Genomic DNA, 16,385 nt, shown 5'->3' with positions numbered 1-16,385 from the left:
GTGGGTCGCAATAGGGGTCAACAATGTGGATTTACAGCAAAAAGCAAAAAAAACTCTTCTGTGCTGACAGGAGTAGAAGTAACTACTCTGTGCTATTCATCCCCGGTGAGGCCTCCCCTGGAGGCCACAAACTGAGAAAATCTGCTGCTGCTGAAGAGCACGAGAGGAATGATGGGCTACAGCACATCACCTACTGAAGGTGAAGCTGAAAAGATCCCTGCCTATTATCTAGAACCTCCAATCAGGAACTTGTTAAACAGTTAATCTGAGAGACCTACCTGAAATCATAAAAGTATATTCTTACTATTAGTCTACTTTAGAAACACACATACTATGTCAAATCCAGTAAATTAACTTCAAAGAAATACACTTGCATTTTCAAATCAGTTTTAATTAGGAAAAAACTGGCTGGAAGCTTCACAATCAGTTAGCATTAAGCCATAAATCTTAATTCATAGTGCATAATTCTGCTAACCCAAATGGGCAACATTAAAATATATTTACACTCAAATCCTGCATTTGCATTTTATAATAATTTTAAGATTCCACAGGCACCTGGAGCACCACATCGGCAGGTTAGGCAGGTAATTACTCCTGGTAACACCAAGGATGCAAATGGTCTTAGCATATACATAAATAGGTTCACTAAAATTATGCAATTTCATAATATTTTGACTCTAAAGTTCACTTGCTTTTATGTACCAAACTGATACATACTTGTCTGCATTCTTTGCCACTTTTGATATTAATTTAGATGTTGATGCTACTCTCAGCAGCTTGTTACGACTGTCATCTGAACTCTCCCAAGCACTGTGAGGTTTTTCAGCAGTCAAGGATTTCTTTATGCTAAAAGAAACAAAAATATATTTTAAAATGACAAAATAGTAAGATAACAATAACTGGAACTCGTATGCAACGGACAGATCAAGCAGCAGGAGACAAAAGCAGAGCTAGGTCTTCCTTCAAGCTGAAGCATGAAACAGGAAAAAAAGATTAGTCAGAAAGTTCTAACTGGATGAATGAAAACAATTGAGCAAGACAGTTGCCAAATGTTTTATCCATTCCTTTCCATTTCCAACTGCTCTTACATAAAGACTTGAACAAAATAACTCTATATTTTATTACTCTATTGCTAACGAATTACAAAAGTGGAAAAAAAAAAATGAGGCTACAGTAGCTATATTAGCCTTAAAGAATAAATTATAAAAAAAAAAAAAAAATCACTCAAGAAGGTAACAAAGAAAAGTAGAATTTTTTTCCCTGATTAACTGTTCACCAGCTTTAACACACTGATTTCTGAGGCAGAACAGTTCTATCAGATTACAGTTTCATATGGCTGTTTTACAGATAGCATATTCTAAACCACGTTAATGGCTTTAATCTTTTTGAAACAAATGTCTGCAAACTTCTTGCATGAATAATGCAAGCTAGGTTTGGCCCAATACTACGGATGATCAAATCTATGAATTCTGATATAATTTTTCAGCAATCTTATTGTAGCCAATTTACACTAATGGGAACCTGCAAGTTTTGCAGTCACTAGTTCATTAATTTCACACACATCTTAATCATGGAAAACATGTTCAAAAGTGATCTAGCCAAAATTATTCTTCAACCAGCTGATTTAGAGTCTGCATATGTCCTGCTAACAGTATCATACTTCATCCCGTCAGAAACGCTTTTTGCAGGAGTTAAGTACTGAACTGCAACCTTAGAAATGGCAAGCTCCTTCCACAGCACCTCAAGAGGCTGAAAGGTCCTGTGACACATAAGTTAATCAAATGAAGTTAAACCACTAGGAGACTAAAAAAGGCATATATTTTTTTCCCCACACTGCAAAAGATTAGTAAGCGAGACTTCAGACAAACATCTTTACAGTGAGATACCAGGCAGGAGAACAACAGGCCGCAAGTTCAGCTTCAGACAACTTAAGAGTTTGTGCAAGACATGGAGACAGAGCCTTTATGGAGTGTTATAACATGCATCAGTCAAGTGAAAGTTTAAATATTTATTAGAGCTGTGAATTCAAGCAATGCAAGACAACATAATCTTATGAACTACAGTAAATTTCAGAAGAATAAATTTATTTAAGAGCTTGTTTCAGTCTCCTAAATGCCAAGCAGTAAAAGAAAATTTCACACCTTCCAAAACAATAAGGTGACAATGAACAAAAAAAAAAAAAAAAAAGAGAAACCACACCGACCTGCATAGCTTTGAAACTCAGAAGTAATCACCCAAATCTTAAAATCCATTTCCTTGACTTTAAAAAGCCATTTAAAAAAAAAAAAAAAAAGGGTACCATTTTTTCTGTGCCTAATTCCCACTAAAATGAGTGGGAACTTAGAGGCAATCCTAAATAACCTTCTACGTTCACTCAAGTCAAGCAGTTCTATGATTTGGGTGTAAAACCAGAACTTCACTCATGTAAACAGTCAGAATAAAAGTGAAGTGAACCACCCTGCAACCTAGCAGGAACTGAAAAGGGAAGGGCCGCAAAAAAAAAAAAAAAAAAAAAAAAAAATCCAAACTGCAGTCACTTCACAGAATAATTTGAGAAGAAAAACTCCCGAAGGTAGAGTTGCAATGATACTAGTATTTAACAAATGTTGTTCCGAGATGCAGTAAATGGCCACCTGCAAAATACACTCCACAATTCAGCTATGCCAGACAAAACCTATGAAGTGTATTTTGAGAAGGATGAAGTCAGAGTCATCGTTAAATATTTTAGAATAATGACTGATTAGAAGTAATCTACCATATTAGGATTTCAATCACAGAGAACAAAAAAACCCCTTTGTAATCTTAAAAATTTACTCAAAGAAAAATTGCATTTTTACATATTTGCTCTGTTGCAATGCACGTTGAATGCATCTTCTGTAGCACAAAAAATATCAAACATTTATTAACTTGATCATGAGATTGGAACTATTTCACATGACTTGTCAAGTATGAGCTCAGTATCATTACAATCATTTTCTAGTTCTGTACTGTGGTACTGTGAAAACCTTTTAGCTGGAGCAGAACTCTTGCTTTCTTGAGTTTGCCTGTGTGTTTGGAGAGTCTGTGAGGAGGGCTGGGGAGAAGGTGATGCTTGAGTTTGTGGACTTTGATCATTAGAATGAGATTCCTCTTTTTTTTCTTTCTGTCCTGGAGGTTTTTCCTTCTTTTTTTCTGTACCGCTGTAAAATAAAGTATAACATAGGGGGGAAAAAAAAAAAAGAGAACAAGCAAATAAATTAAAAAGGTGGGAGAAAATGCCCTCTGTGAAAAGATGGGAGAAGCATGTAACAACTTACTATATATTATCACTGAAAGAACACTTTGATTATTTATTCACTCTCTTCAGGTTAGTGTTTTGCTGAAATAAGATTTATTCACAAGCTCCAAAAATAAAAAAGGTGACGGAGGCATGGAAGATTATTTACTTATTTTTACTGTGTAGTTGTACTAAGTTTACTCTGATTTTAAAATGAATACAACTTTGATTTGAGTATGTCTTTCATTCGCAGGTGCTTCTACAGCATTCAAAGCTGACACAAGTTGATGCACCACAAGTCTGCCGTCCCTCAGAAAAAAAAACCATCCTCTGGTTCAGCTCACTGACTACTTTACCGTGCTGCCAGCCAAGGCTCAGTGCAAGCGAAAGGCAGCACTGTGACTTGCACTATCTCCGATTAGCTTAAGCCCGTCATGAAACTATACCTCTCTCTCTCTGTATTTCTGGACACGCGTGGCACTGCTTATCTTTGCGCTGTCACCGAAAGAGTGAAATGCTGTTGCTGGTCCCTGGGCTCTCCCTGGCTGCACCAGAGTTCAAAGGAAATCATCCCTGAAAACCTATCGCTGTTTTGATCTGTAGTTGACTAACATCAGACTGTCTTGCCACTTCTTTAATGTCTTCAGCAAACGACAGCTAAGAATACATCTTTATTTTCATAGTGCTGTATTTATTAGGTTAACATTTGAAACAGCTTTAAATACATGTCATTAACAACCTTAAAGTCATTAAGAACAACCAAAGGTCCACTAAGTAAACAGAAAGATTAATTAAAAGGCTATTCTATAAAATAGCATGCTTTGCAATATACTGAATCACACAAACAGCAGCAGGACCTGAAAGAGAAGAGTATTCTGTAGTACATGGCCTGTTTCTTTTTTAAGATTAAAAAAAAACATCTTCCAAGATAAATTTCTCAGTGAACAAACAAAGCAAGATACAAACACCGTCTAAAAAGGAAAAAGAAAGATTTTTCTCTTGGGTTCAAAGTAACCTACAAAGTAAAAAACAAATAGTATCTTTCTGAAGCGGAGAACCCAGGTTTCTATTCCCTCACACCAATTCCCCCCGAACCCTTGTATATTCTTTGTTATTTGTGTTTCCATTTACCTTTCCCCAAAAAACAATGAAAACCAGTAAGACAATATTCAAAATAAATGAATAAAAATGGCCCTCTGATTTTAATATAACATTCATAAGACCCTCTTTTTGTTTCACTTGTTATTTCAATTAAAGTATATCATCTACCACGGAGACAAAGCTCTCAACACTTATACGAGTTCAACTTCTCTAAATGCTTCCAAAGAAGCACTGAAGAACAGGTCAAAACATGAAAAATAATATAAAACCCAAAATACATTTATAAGGATCCCTCAGGATTTCTTCTGTAAACCATACTAACTAGTTAAAAATGTCAATATAATCCATCAAAAGTTACATGTTCTTTTCAGAAAAACAGATGAAAACAAAACAGAAAGAGCTTTCACATTTCTGGAGGGCATGTATGTAATCACAGAGAACAAAGCTCGAAGAACTGTGGGGTTTTGGTTAATAATTTATAGCCAGAAGTCCTTAATTAACTAGGAAGCATAAAAATTATTATTTTTTAATCAGAAGACTTAGCTTGCATTGCTGGATGCAAAAGCACACTACGCAATCTTAATCTTTTCGCAGTCTGTGGCAAGAAATGCAGTATAGCAAAATAAATCCTTGGAATCTCTTGTCACTAAAGAAAACAAGAGCCTCTCTATTCCTGCTCCGACACGTACACTCATAGACCTCTGCATTCACTCTCCCACAAATGCAGGATTTCTCACAACAGAGTCCATCTACTAGGACAGAGGTTTTTTGGGTTTTTCTGTTTGGTTTTTTTAAAGAAATCATCTTTCAGAAATACATACTTCCAATTTTCCCTTTCCCTCTACTTGGGGATTTCAAAATACAGTCTAATAATAGTAAAAGAGATGAGGGAAGCAGGAGGAGAGAGAACACACAAATGTAATGACTTCCATAACTCCAGCTTGCAAGTCTACAAAGAATGGTCCTACTTGGTCAGAACAATGGCTCACCTGGCACCATGTTCTGTCTCTGATGGTAGCATAAAAGAGTTCATCAGTGAGGTCTGCAGTCCTGCAGTCTGCAGTCCTACTATCTGCAGTCCCTTTCACCACACTTTTTGTAATATCCTGTTTACAATGACACTCCAGCAATCCTGCAATTCACCTCTGCCTTCCTCCAGCAGGCTCAGGTGAATGCCACCTGCTGATAGCAGCATATCATCTAACTTATCAATTCGGTCTCATATTTTCTGTGTTCTTATCTAAACTCATTTAGCTCATCTGATCCATCTCCTAGAAACCACAGGTTCAGTGTGGGAATCTCTTCCATGTCTTCACCAAGCTTGTCAGCTGTGGACTATCCCTTTCACACCTTTGCCATTAGGTTCACTCCTTAACGTCTCTGTTGGGCCACAAGAATCACTGGACCGCTCTGGTTTCTCTTTGGGTTGCAGCACAAGGTGTACCTTGGGTTCCACAGTGCTTTTTTCTACCACCAGGTTGCAAGTGGGCTTCTTTTTTTGACTGCCATTTTAATTTGAAAGTAAATTATGTAGATATGTGGCAGTCTGGGTATTGAATATCTTTGTGCTGAATTTATTTGGTTTGCTCACTTCTGCTAATATCTTCAGCTTAATTGTATTATGACTGGCTATTACAGAGTGGCTCACCCACTAATACCTCTTCAACTAGGTCTTGTGCAACAACTGAAACCAAATCAAAACCAGCACCTTTTCTTGTGGGTTTCTACAGATTAGTTGTTCTGGGAACCAGTCATTTAATGTATCCAAAAATTCTTTCCAAATCCCAACTTGATGAGGCATTTCTTCAGTCTACATGTTAGTAGTTGAGAGCTATTACTATCTGTCCTAATTTTGCAGATTCTCTCATTTCACTTAGCACAACGTTTCATCCTTTGGAGCACAACATGTTGGCAGCTACTGTGGAGGGTGGTCATTCTGAAACATGAAGACTATTCTTACCAGAAGCTGTTTTCAGAAGAATGTTTAGTCCTAGGGAAAACAGTCAAACAGGTCTCTGTGACAGTCATGTGCAGTACAAAGTACAAACCTGTTTCCAACTCTGGTGATATACAAGGCATGCAGCATGTTTTTTGTTCTGAAGTGTTTCGACACCTCTATCACAAGTCAGTTCCGGACTATAGGGCTGAAATTTTCCCAACATATACGTGACTTCATCTCTGTCAATAGGACATCATCTACCTGTTGTTCTTGGTACATTCCTGGGCCCTGGTTTTAGCAACAGCTGATACTTTAGCATACCTTTGTTGAAATGAGACATGCTGCTGCTGTGCAGCTACTGAGCCATCAGATCATCTCCATGATCTCAGTGTTCAGGTTGGTAGAACAAGGATTAAACAGTCCAGGAAATGAAACTGTTTATTCATAGAAGAAATTCTCAGAGATGGCAGGTCTACAGAGGCCAGAGCCCCAGAAATGTAGAATATTAAGACTGCACAAAACACAGACACTAAACTTCAACAACAATAAGTCTGGACACAAATAGGCCTTCTGTTATTTGTGAATAGATGTATGGCTACATATATTTAGAACATGAAAAACTATAGGCAGGCTATGGGGTCTGTTTGGTAACTAAAGTGTAATTCTACATCAACAGATGACCATGTCCACCTGCTGCACCAGTTCAACCTCCAGCCTGAAGAAAAGCCTGGACAAGTTGGGGTGAAGCATCCCATGACCAGCTGATATTCTCCTTTGGCATCCCTCCTTTTCACCGTGACAAGTGTGTTAGAAATAGACATGTTTACCCTAACTTTGTTAAGGAAATGGGACTACTATTGACATTCACTTATGTTTCTACCAGGAACACTATTTGGTACTGAACAGTTTTGCTGTTATTAAAAAAACACATCCACAAAGCCTGAGATTAAACATTTTTTTCACCTTTCTTGAGCTGGTAATTTTGCAAAAGGGCAAGTCTATTTTCTTCCAAATACCAAACAAATTTAATGGTAGAATGTATAAAGACAGGAGAGTGAAAGGAACTGCTGGAAAGATAACTAAAGAGAGGACTTAGGCCTTCCTAAAACAAGCCTTTAAGAATGGAGTCACGTATCTTCAGGTGCATTGGAAGCACCAAAACCTCCCCTGTACAGTTATTTGAGGGCCCAGGGAGAGCCGCCCTCTGCATATTAAGGTCTTCCTCTTTTGGCCTATCCAGGTCTACTTTTAAAGACCTTAACTCAGATGAAAGGGATGCCAGCCACTCCACTCTGCTCTTCTTCTGTACTCAAGTGTTGAGCAGCCAATGAATCAAGAAGGTGATTCAGCGCAAACGCAAGCTGAACACCACGCGAACTGGACTGGCTCTCATCAAAGTGCCAAGAGCAACAGGGGTAAGATTAATGGAAAAGTGCTAACTAAGAAATACCTTCCTGCAGGAATGTCTTTTGTCCCGGTGCCTGTCACACTAGCAGACAGAGACATACAGTGATTACTTTCTATTTTATTGTTGAAAAGTAAACATAAGGATTCAATAAAAAGAAAGTTACACAATACTATACAATGGGGAAGAGCAAAGAGCAGGGCATTACCCTTGCTTTCCAAATTCCAAAGGGCACTAAAGCTTTTTCTGGTTTGTTCTCATATAGTTTATATTTGCACGCAGCATTTTTATTCCCTGAAGTGCATCATTTCCTTGTCTTGTTGTATAGCACAGTATTTACATCCACACTAGAAGATAAACCAGCCACTGGAGTTACCAGAGTAGTCTACAGAGGCCAAGAATTTGTTCACATAATTTACCACAGTTATACATTAGAGTATTCTCTGCCCTGTGGCTATATCTGGCAGCCTGTTCTTCCCAACAAATAGGAATAGGTGCAAAACCTACTGATTAAAGCGGCCATGCAATCGCTATCTAACAGACCCACAGAAGAAAGTAGTTATACAAACACTTTGTTTACTGTATGCAGCTGAAACCATTACATGGAGGAAAGAAAGATAGTTTGGTGCTTAGCTCATTTAACTTAGAAATACTCAAGCAGTGTTATTTCTACACATTTGAGATCTGATACAGTTAGTCTTCATAAAGACTAAGCAGCCATATTTTGGGTTAAGATTTTCTACACAAAAACGTAAACTGTTATCTTACACAATTCACTATTCATAGGTATTTTGCTATTGCCTACTATTTACACTCCAGATAACAAAGTCAGTTTTGTCCTTTAATTTCCTTGAAAAAAAATAAAGATGCAGATGAATACCAGAAGTAAAAATTTTCCCTTTGTATTGGAAATACATTTGCCTGTTCTGTCCCTTAGTGAGAATGCATTTTGGACACTATACACTATAGAAATACTCTCCATTTATGAATTCTTTTTAGAACCCTGTTGTAAGCAGCCCAACAATGTGGTACATCTCCAAAGTTTATTCGTGCCTTACTAGACTTCAGGAAGCTCTGCTGAGGGTCAGAGGCAAATATCAAACTCTTGCTCTGTTGTTTTTTTTTTTTTAAAAAGAAATTCAATTTTAATAACAAGTCGGTACCTTTTTGCAGCAGATGAAAGAGTTTCTTTTCTGGCAACAGAAACAGATGAACTGTGGCTTGTTTTCCTGCTTCCTGTACTCCCGTTAGTTATACAGGACATCGAGATAGCTTCTCGGAGGCTTGGCTGACCTAGAAAAAAAATAATTGAAGAACACAAGGTTTTACAGCTGTATCCAAAGATCCATCTGAAAAACCAAAAGCTCTCAGATGTGGACCTGGTGTCACACGGCAGCAGCCCCAGCATTCAGGACAACCATCTAGCCTATATCCAGTGACATACATTCATGAATGCCCTAACCTAGGCAAGTGGAGATGGGAGACCTGGGACACTAAGACAGGCAAGAATATGCTCTGATAAGGTCAGCTTCTCTACTGCCATGCTGCCAGCAAATACTTTAATTCATCGACATGCCACATCTCTTTCCAGTTGTGATCCACAGGGAGAATTATAGATTACGGCTACCCTTGGGAAGCTGGTTAGCTCCAACAGCTGTGGGACACCAGATCTGATTATTTCAGTTCTGTTGTTCAAAACCATCACAGCTCAGACAAGACCACATGCGGTTTGTTGCTTTCAATTTGTTTGTTTTTTACTAAAGTTCAAAGAAGTTGCAGCTAGAAGCCCTCTCTATACTGAAAGAATTAAGTTATTTAAGGGTTGTGATTCTAAGGATTCAAAAATCAAGTTTTTCAGCTTGTTTTCAGCTGCCCCTTCCATCTTAAAAAGGTATCGACCTTTGCATACATGCACTATGGTATAGTTATTAAGTTTCTGATACAGTTCACTCCGCAGAACATCTGCCACATCCAGCGAACATTACAGACCCCCTCCAGGGATGAATCAAGACTGTGTATGTGAAGAAGGCTGTTGTCTGTCAGATGCTCACTTCACTCATTGCAGAAGTTTGAAACTATGCAGTGAATGTGGGAGGGGACTGCAAGGAAGATGGGGGGGGAGCGAAGGCTCTTCTATTTAAAGAGCTGAACGCTAGCCTGGCAATTGGCTCCCAGACCTGCCTCTGCCACAGACCGTCAGTGAAATACAAGGCATTTTATTCGAACCTGACATTTCACCCTTTCCCACTAATTGTGTGTGTCTCCTTTTTTGTGTGCCTGTCTTATTTCTAAGGTCTTACTCAGAAAAGAGTTTTGCCCCCTCCTCGCCCCGAGTGCTAAACTTGTGCTTTTCCCCTCTGAAGCATTACATGCCCTGAAAAAATGCCTGGGCTAATCTCACATTAAGCATCCAAAAATCAGAGGTCACTTTTGACCCCATCTCTGTGCCACATCCCCATTTCACAAACAGCAAGTTGTTACTGCATCTCATGGGGTCGTGATGTCCAGTCAGTCTGACTTCAGCAACAAGCACGAAGGACACGACTGACAGGAAAATAACAGGTCTGTGCTCATGGCAGGCCTGGAATAGCGTGAGATAGATAAGGCATGAGGCCACACACTGAAGATAAAAGTGAGGAGTAAAAAAACAGGGAGAATCGACTGCTCTGCGCACTGAGGGCAAACTTGCACAGATGCGTCATTTGAACAATACCAGCATTTGGTCCTTTTGTCACATCGCAGCTCTATCAGGCAGGCTGAGAGGCAAATTAATTCTTATTTTAAACAAGCACCTTACATACAAAAGATATCCATGAAGGGAATATCAGATTTCAGAACTATTTGTATGAAGGCAGAAATGGGCTGACCTGCGCTAACCATATACTGTTTCAAACCCACCAAGCAGCATGTGACCACATCTGAAATTCAGATCAGGAAAGCCACAAGGAGCATGCAGAATATCCCAGGCAGAAATGAGAATAAAGGAAATCTGAAGAAAGTAAAGACACCCTTAAACACAGAAACACTGCAAAGATCATTGTTCTTCCTAAACTCTGCATAAATCAACTTGGCGTGATTCCTTCCAACCAGTACTTCTTAGAGACTGTTTTATTTGCAACATACACAATTGGAATACAGATTCTATTTTAAAAGTTAATACACTGTACAAAACCTCTAAAGCCTGAGCAATTTTTACCTCCCTGTGTAACTTAGATGCAAGAACAAAAGCGCATGAGCTTAAAAAGCACTTTCAGTATTAGAAGCCTATAAACTAGCTTCTTTTATTTTCAGTGACAAAGTAAATCATCATCTTTGTGGAGATGCATAATATCAAGGCCTATGATTCACTCTTGAACTGCATATGACCTTAACATCTCCATCTGCTCATCGTAATAGATCAATGCCTCTCCAACCAGCACTAGCATGGCTTTCCAGAAATGTGAATCAGGAGACATAACAGCGGTAATTCTCAGTACGGTGGGGAAAACATCCAGTGGGAAGTGTAAAGAATAACAGTGCTACAGACAGCGTACATGAACTTAGTAAGATGGGGAACAAACTGCTTTATTTTCTCAAGCAAGGAGCACATTGCTATTTTGTTCACTGATGACATCTAGAATAATTCCCCCTACTAGGTACGGAAGTTCCTGCTTACGTCCAAGGACAAAACCGATTACAAATAAAACTGTACATCAATGTACACTCATGACAGGAATGTGTGCTGCTCCACGCAATGATGAATGCAATAACAATAATAAAAAAAAAGATCTGTACGGCAGTTCTTGGGTTATTTGTTTTTCAGTAAAGTGGATGTTGATGGTAGATCTGCAGAGTACTTCCTAATTTCAACAAGTGGCATGCAAAATTAAGTTTGAGATGAAGATTTTTGAATCAAAGTAAAAACAATTTTTGTAAAATGACTAACAATTACACATAACCCAGATCTCTTCAATCATTCATTTCTTGAAAAAGTGACCGAAACATTTGGACACAGACCGAAACATCAATATCTAGGAAAAACTGCTTTGACAGATTTTTTTCCAAGTGTCAAAATATATCAGGCTTTCTTACAGTCCAGAACAAAATCTTGGTCAGTCACAGTTGAGTGTGCCACACTCAATATGCAATAAAATGTAAAAAGCAACAAAAACAATGAAAAAAACCCAAACAAAACCCCCAAAACCCCAAACCCAACACCCCTAAGAAACAAGCCCCTTTCCACACTCTCTGTATATTCCATTTTAACTAGATATTCAGAAGTGATCTGTAGAATACCTATTTTTAAGGGAAAAAAAATTTAAAATTCAAGTAATCATCTGCAATTATATGTAAAGAAAATGCATTTAAAATTTTAAGCCGTGAGAAGGAAGGGCAAGTTTAAGCTCTGTGCACATCCCAGGCAGCAGAGCAGTGAAGCCTGTCTGCCCCTGGGGTTAGACACACACAACTGGGATATTCCCAGCTGGGTCACAAGCCCAGAGAAGCCAACCCACCAGTCCAAACCACGCAGCTCTCTTCATGACTTTTAACCAGGGCATCACTACAGTCAAAAGATGTCAAAAATTAAAAACGCTATAACCTTCTTCACTGCAGAGACAGTCCTTCATAGCAGTCAAGCAACTTTGCTTCAGAGACCTGGGAAATAATGAAGCGGCACAGGAGAACACAAATTCCAGATCAATAGACTAAAACAATTGAGTTCTCCCAGCACTCGGATTGCACATCTCTGCCAATATCATGTCATATGTCACCTGCTAGTATAAACAGTCTGAAATTTTTCAGACTGAATAGCACTCAGCTTTATCTGTTAGTTTGGAACAAAAGCCAGACATAAACTGAACGTAAAATGAAAGCCAGTGTATGGTGACCAGGATTAAAGCCAAATTGTCAGAGATCAAAGTGGTAAAAAATGTCTTTTATGGATAATGGATTCATCTCTGTTCTGACAATTTTCATAGAATAGTATCTGTTGAGTTCAAAAGAAGCATTTCATTAACATTTATCAAGTATACAAGTGTGTGAATGAAAGATAAGTAGGATTAGAAAAAACAGACCACAATAAACCAGGAATCTATTTCCAACTCCTTATCAGCCTTGATTAGCTCACTGGGGAAAAACTGAAGCCAAGCTGTAAGAGACAGTGGTAATTTTTGAAAACGTGTGTCCTGTGATAACATGATAGCTTTTCTTTCCAAACATACATATAAGGTACTAGAGCTGAGGATCAGTTAGCAATTCACTTCTTTCTCCTAAACCCAAAAGTTACATGTTTTTTATGTTAAAATATAGTTTATTATGTTGTTAATTGTGTTACCTGGAACAACGATTTGCTTAATATCTTTGTATTTGCTGATATCCTGACAGGTAAACTGCCTTTCTTCCAAAGAAAAACCAAACTCTTCCTTCTTTTCTTCAGGTAATTTCAATTTAAAGTAAGTAGCTGCAGCTACATTAAAGTAAGTTTTCTGGACACTTCATTCAAGTGGATTTAAAACAAAAAGCTCAACAAATTACGTGTTACAAAAAAAAAAAGGATTTACTTATACCGGGTTTTTTTAAGCTTGCCTTTTTTTTTTTTTTTTTTTTTTTTTACAATAAGGCATACAATATCTAAGTCCTTCAATAACCTTACAATACTTCATTTTCAGCAAAACTTGACAAAGATTTCTATATTTCAAATATATTACATGCCTAGAGGTTTTGTGCAAATAAAACTGATGGCTTGAAGGACACAAACCCAATTCAGTACTCTTACTGAAGAAGCATACAGTGTGTGTTCAACCACATTATTAGTCACCAGAGAACCCACACAGGTGAGCCGTAGAAAAACAAGACTGAAATAGTTCTAAGTGTAGCAGAACGTAAGATTTTATCTGCACTTCCTTCCTAAAGGCATCAAAAACGAACTAGAAATTATGATAAATCCTAAACTTACTTCAAGATGTTATAATAAATTGTACCAAAGCAACTTACTATAGTCACTGTTTGGCTTCCAAAGTTTCAAAGGATGTCAAGTCCCTCAGCTCATGGAAGATGCTGGCAAAGAAATAGCTTGGGAGCACTAAGACTCTTTTCAAAAAGAGTACTGTATTCTGAAGGGTAAGGAAATATTTTCTTCAGCATTTTGTTTTATTCAATTACTTCACTTACATAGTAAGAGTCAAATTCTGATTGAGACTTCTTAAGTAGAAAAAACGTTCTCTTCTTCTATCACATGAACAAACATTACAGGTCAGGGCGAGATACTAGTTCTCAAATAATGACCAATATAAATCAGGAAAAAATAATTCAGTTCACTACTTATGCGTTATACTTCATCTTGTTTAATAATCCAATTTTAAGACAAAATTAAGTTTTGACAAACTTTATTATTCTTACAATAATTGTATCTAGCTGAAAAAAATCAGATGCTTTTTATACTTTTTTTTAATTGAAGCCCAATTTCACAAATCTCAACTGACAATTGGCTATTAAACATACATTATTTGTCATTTCCTATTAAAAGAATTATCTGGATAGAGGCATGTTAATATGCAACAGTTTGAGAATGTATAGCTAATGCATAAACATCTTGAGATGCAAGTGAATCCCAATAGGTAGATAAATTAACTACAATGTTAAGAATAATTAAATATTTATTTAGAGATTTCCTACAAAATTTTTATAGCTAGTGACTTAACTTGTCAATGCATACATTTCTAACTATAACTGATCCTCCTAGAGACATAAAACTAGGTTTTCAGGTGTTATGCTCTTAAGAGTCTAGGAGAGCCATGCCCCTGCTCTGATGCTTGGCTCTTTGGGCAGGCATTTTAAAATTTACTACCCAGGGAAACTGAAGACTTCTTTGGCATGGGACAGCCAATTGCTTATTCAAACCACACAGCTCTTTTCCTCCCCCCTCCCTACCATCTTATTATTTTGCTATACTTTCCCAGAAGCACCATCTACTTCCTCAACCAATTGCCAAATGAGCTATATCCAAGCAGAGGAAATAAAATTTTAACTATGGTAATCTGAAACAATTTGATATACTCTGTCAAACAGCAATGAAAGAGCTACTCAAGTGTTATAAACAACAAGCAGTTTTTATTTGAAAAAGTTAGTGGCACTATTTAACTCTTCCAACATTGCAATTCGTAGCTTGAGAAGCATCATGGAGAACAGCAGAATACCGCTCAGAAGAATTTGCCCACACTGTTCTAAAAAAGCCCACAAAAATGCAGAAAACATATCCAAAACTATAAGAAGCATACGGAAAAAGAATAAGGACACTTATCACCACAACTGAAAAACACTCCTCTACAACGCGCTGAATATCTTCTCCAACGAACAAGATTATTGGGTTACAGAAGTTAAAAAAAAATATTGAACTTTCTTCTTCTTCACTTCTCTTTCCTTAAACTTGGTTTAGCTGGTTAGTGACCTTTAGTTCATTAATGCCTTCTAGATCCAAATTCTTTGAATAACGGAAAATATATGAAGAACACCAAGAACAGTAAGTATAACAGAAGAAAAAGAAAATATTAAAGACAGAGAAGAAGATAAGAAAAAATGGGGAAGAAATGCAGAAAAAAGAAATTAATGCAGAAAGAACAGATGGCACTAAAACCAATACCTGGAAAATCCATTAAGACCTCAGGAGTATCATTATTTGTTATGCGAGCATACAGCCTGCAGACTTCAATTGGACTATTCCCATGAGTAGAACAACACACATACAGCTTGCCAGGTTAGTTTTAATATCATGGATAAAAGCCTATATCCTACTTCTTCCATAACCATTTTCCTATCTACGCTTCTATTTTCTGTTCCTTTAACATTTACTGATTAGATGACATAAACATGTACCCAGTTATTACAACAATCCAGCACATTAAAATATGTTAAGATTAAAACCACAAATGCAAGTCTATCTTATGCTTTCATTAATGAAGCTTGTTGAACACCTGAGGTCAATTTTTGTTAATATAAAACAAAATGACTAAATGACTTAATGTTACTGAAATGAAACCATTGTTGAGATAAGGTAAAAATTACATCTGAAGTGCTTTGCTTACGTTAGTGCAATGAAATGGAATTTGATGCAAGATACTACTTAGGATTTTTCCTTATTGAAGAGACACACTATTTCACATGAGAGAAGGGAGCAGGAAAGGAAGGAAAACTCTCTGGGTTCCTATTATAAAAATCCACTGCACAAAGGAAAAAATTAAAAAAAAAAAAAAATCCACATTTCCAGTACATAGCTGCTTTTGCAGGCCCCAAGATCACTGCTTTAAGTAAAATAAAGGCCTCTCAGTCTGCCAGCCTGCATTGTCATGGGAGACCCTCTCTGCAAACGGCCATCCACTGCTTCAATTTCACCTTGAGTTGAATTTGCATATGAGTTATTTGATATCAATTCTTGTCCAAGCAATAGGAAATGTTCCTCCAAAGGTTTAACCTGTGACAAGCCTCCTCATGACTTCCGAGTCCAGAAAAAGGACATGAACTCTTTGTTTCTCTATGGGCAGACATCAGATGTACTTTCTGGTAGATGGCCACTTTTTCAGGCAAGAGCTCATACCCCAGTGATATGATTAGTCTGAGATATTTTACTGGTGCCATTGTGTGCCACAAACTTGTCTCCACACCCAGAGCCTGAGGGATGAATTCTCCTGTTACACACATTTTGACACCCT

The 16,385-nt window shown here is 37.5% G+C and overlaps 1 protein-coding gene across 4 annotated transcripts in view; it reads right to left on the bottom strand.

The window, feature by feature from the left end:
• The window catches only part of EML4 (EMAP like 4), a 169,848-nt gene that overhangs the window by 55,350 nt on the left and 98,113 nt on the right, over positions 1-16,385 (bottom strand). For 2 of the 4 annotated variants that reach the window (XM_050893482.1, XM_050893483.1), the window contains exons 3-5: positions 8,865-8,994; positions 3,006-3,179; positions 718-846 (exon numbers count right to left, since the gene is read on the bottom strand). In XM_050893482.1, coding sequence (XP_050749439.1) covers positions 718-846; positions 3,006-3,179; positions 8,865-8,994 — 433 coding nt within the window. The remainder of the gene's footprint in view (positions 1-717; positions 847-3,005; positions 3,180-8,864; positions 8,995-16,385) is intronic. The other 2 variants (XM_050893484.1, XM_050893485.1) reach the window with 1 other exon arrangement.

Source organism: Gymnogyps californianus, chromosome 3 (assembly GCF_018139145.2).
Source record: "Gymnogyps californianus isolate 813 chromosome 3, ASM1813914v2, whole genome shotgun sequence".
Lineage (NCBI taxonomy): Eukaryota > Metazoa > Chordata > Aves > Accipitriformes > Cathartidae > Gymnogyps > Gymnogyps californianus.
The sequence above is the reverse complement of the archived record's forward strand: the minus strand, read 5'-3'. Positions and strand labels throughout refer to the sequence as shown.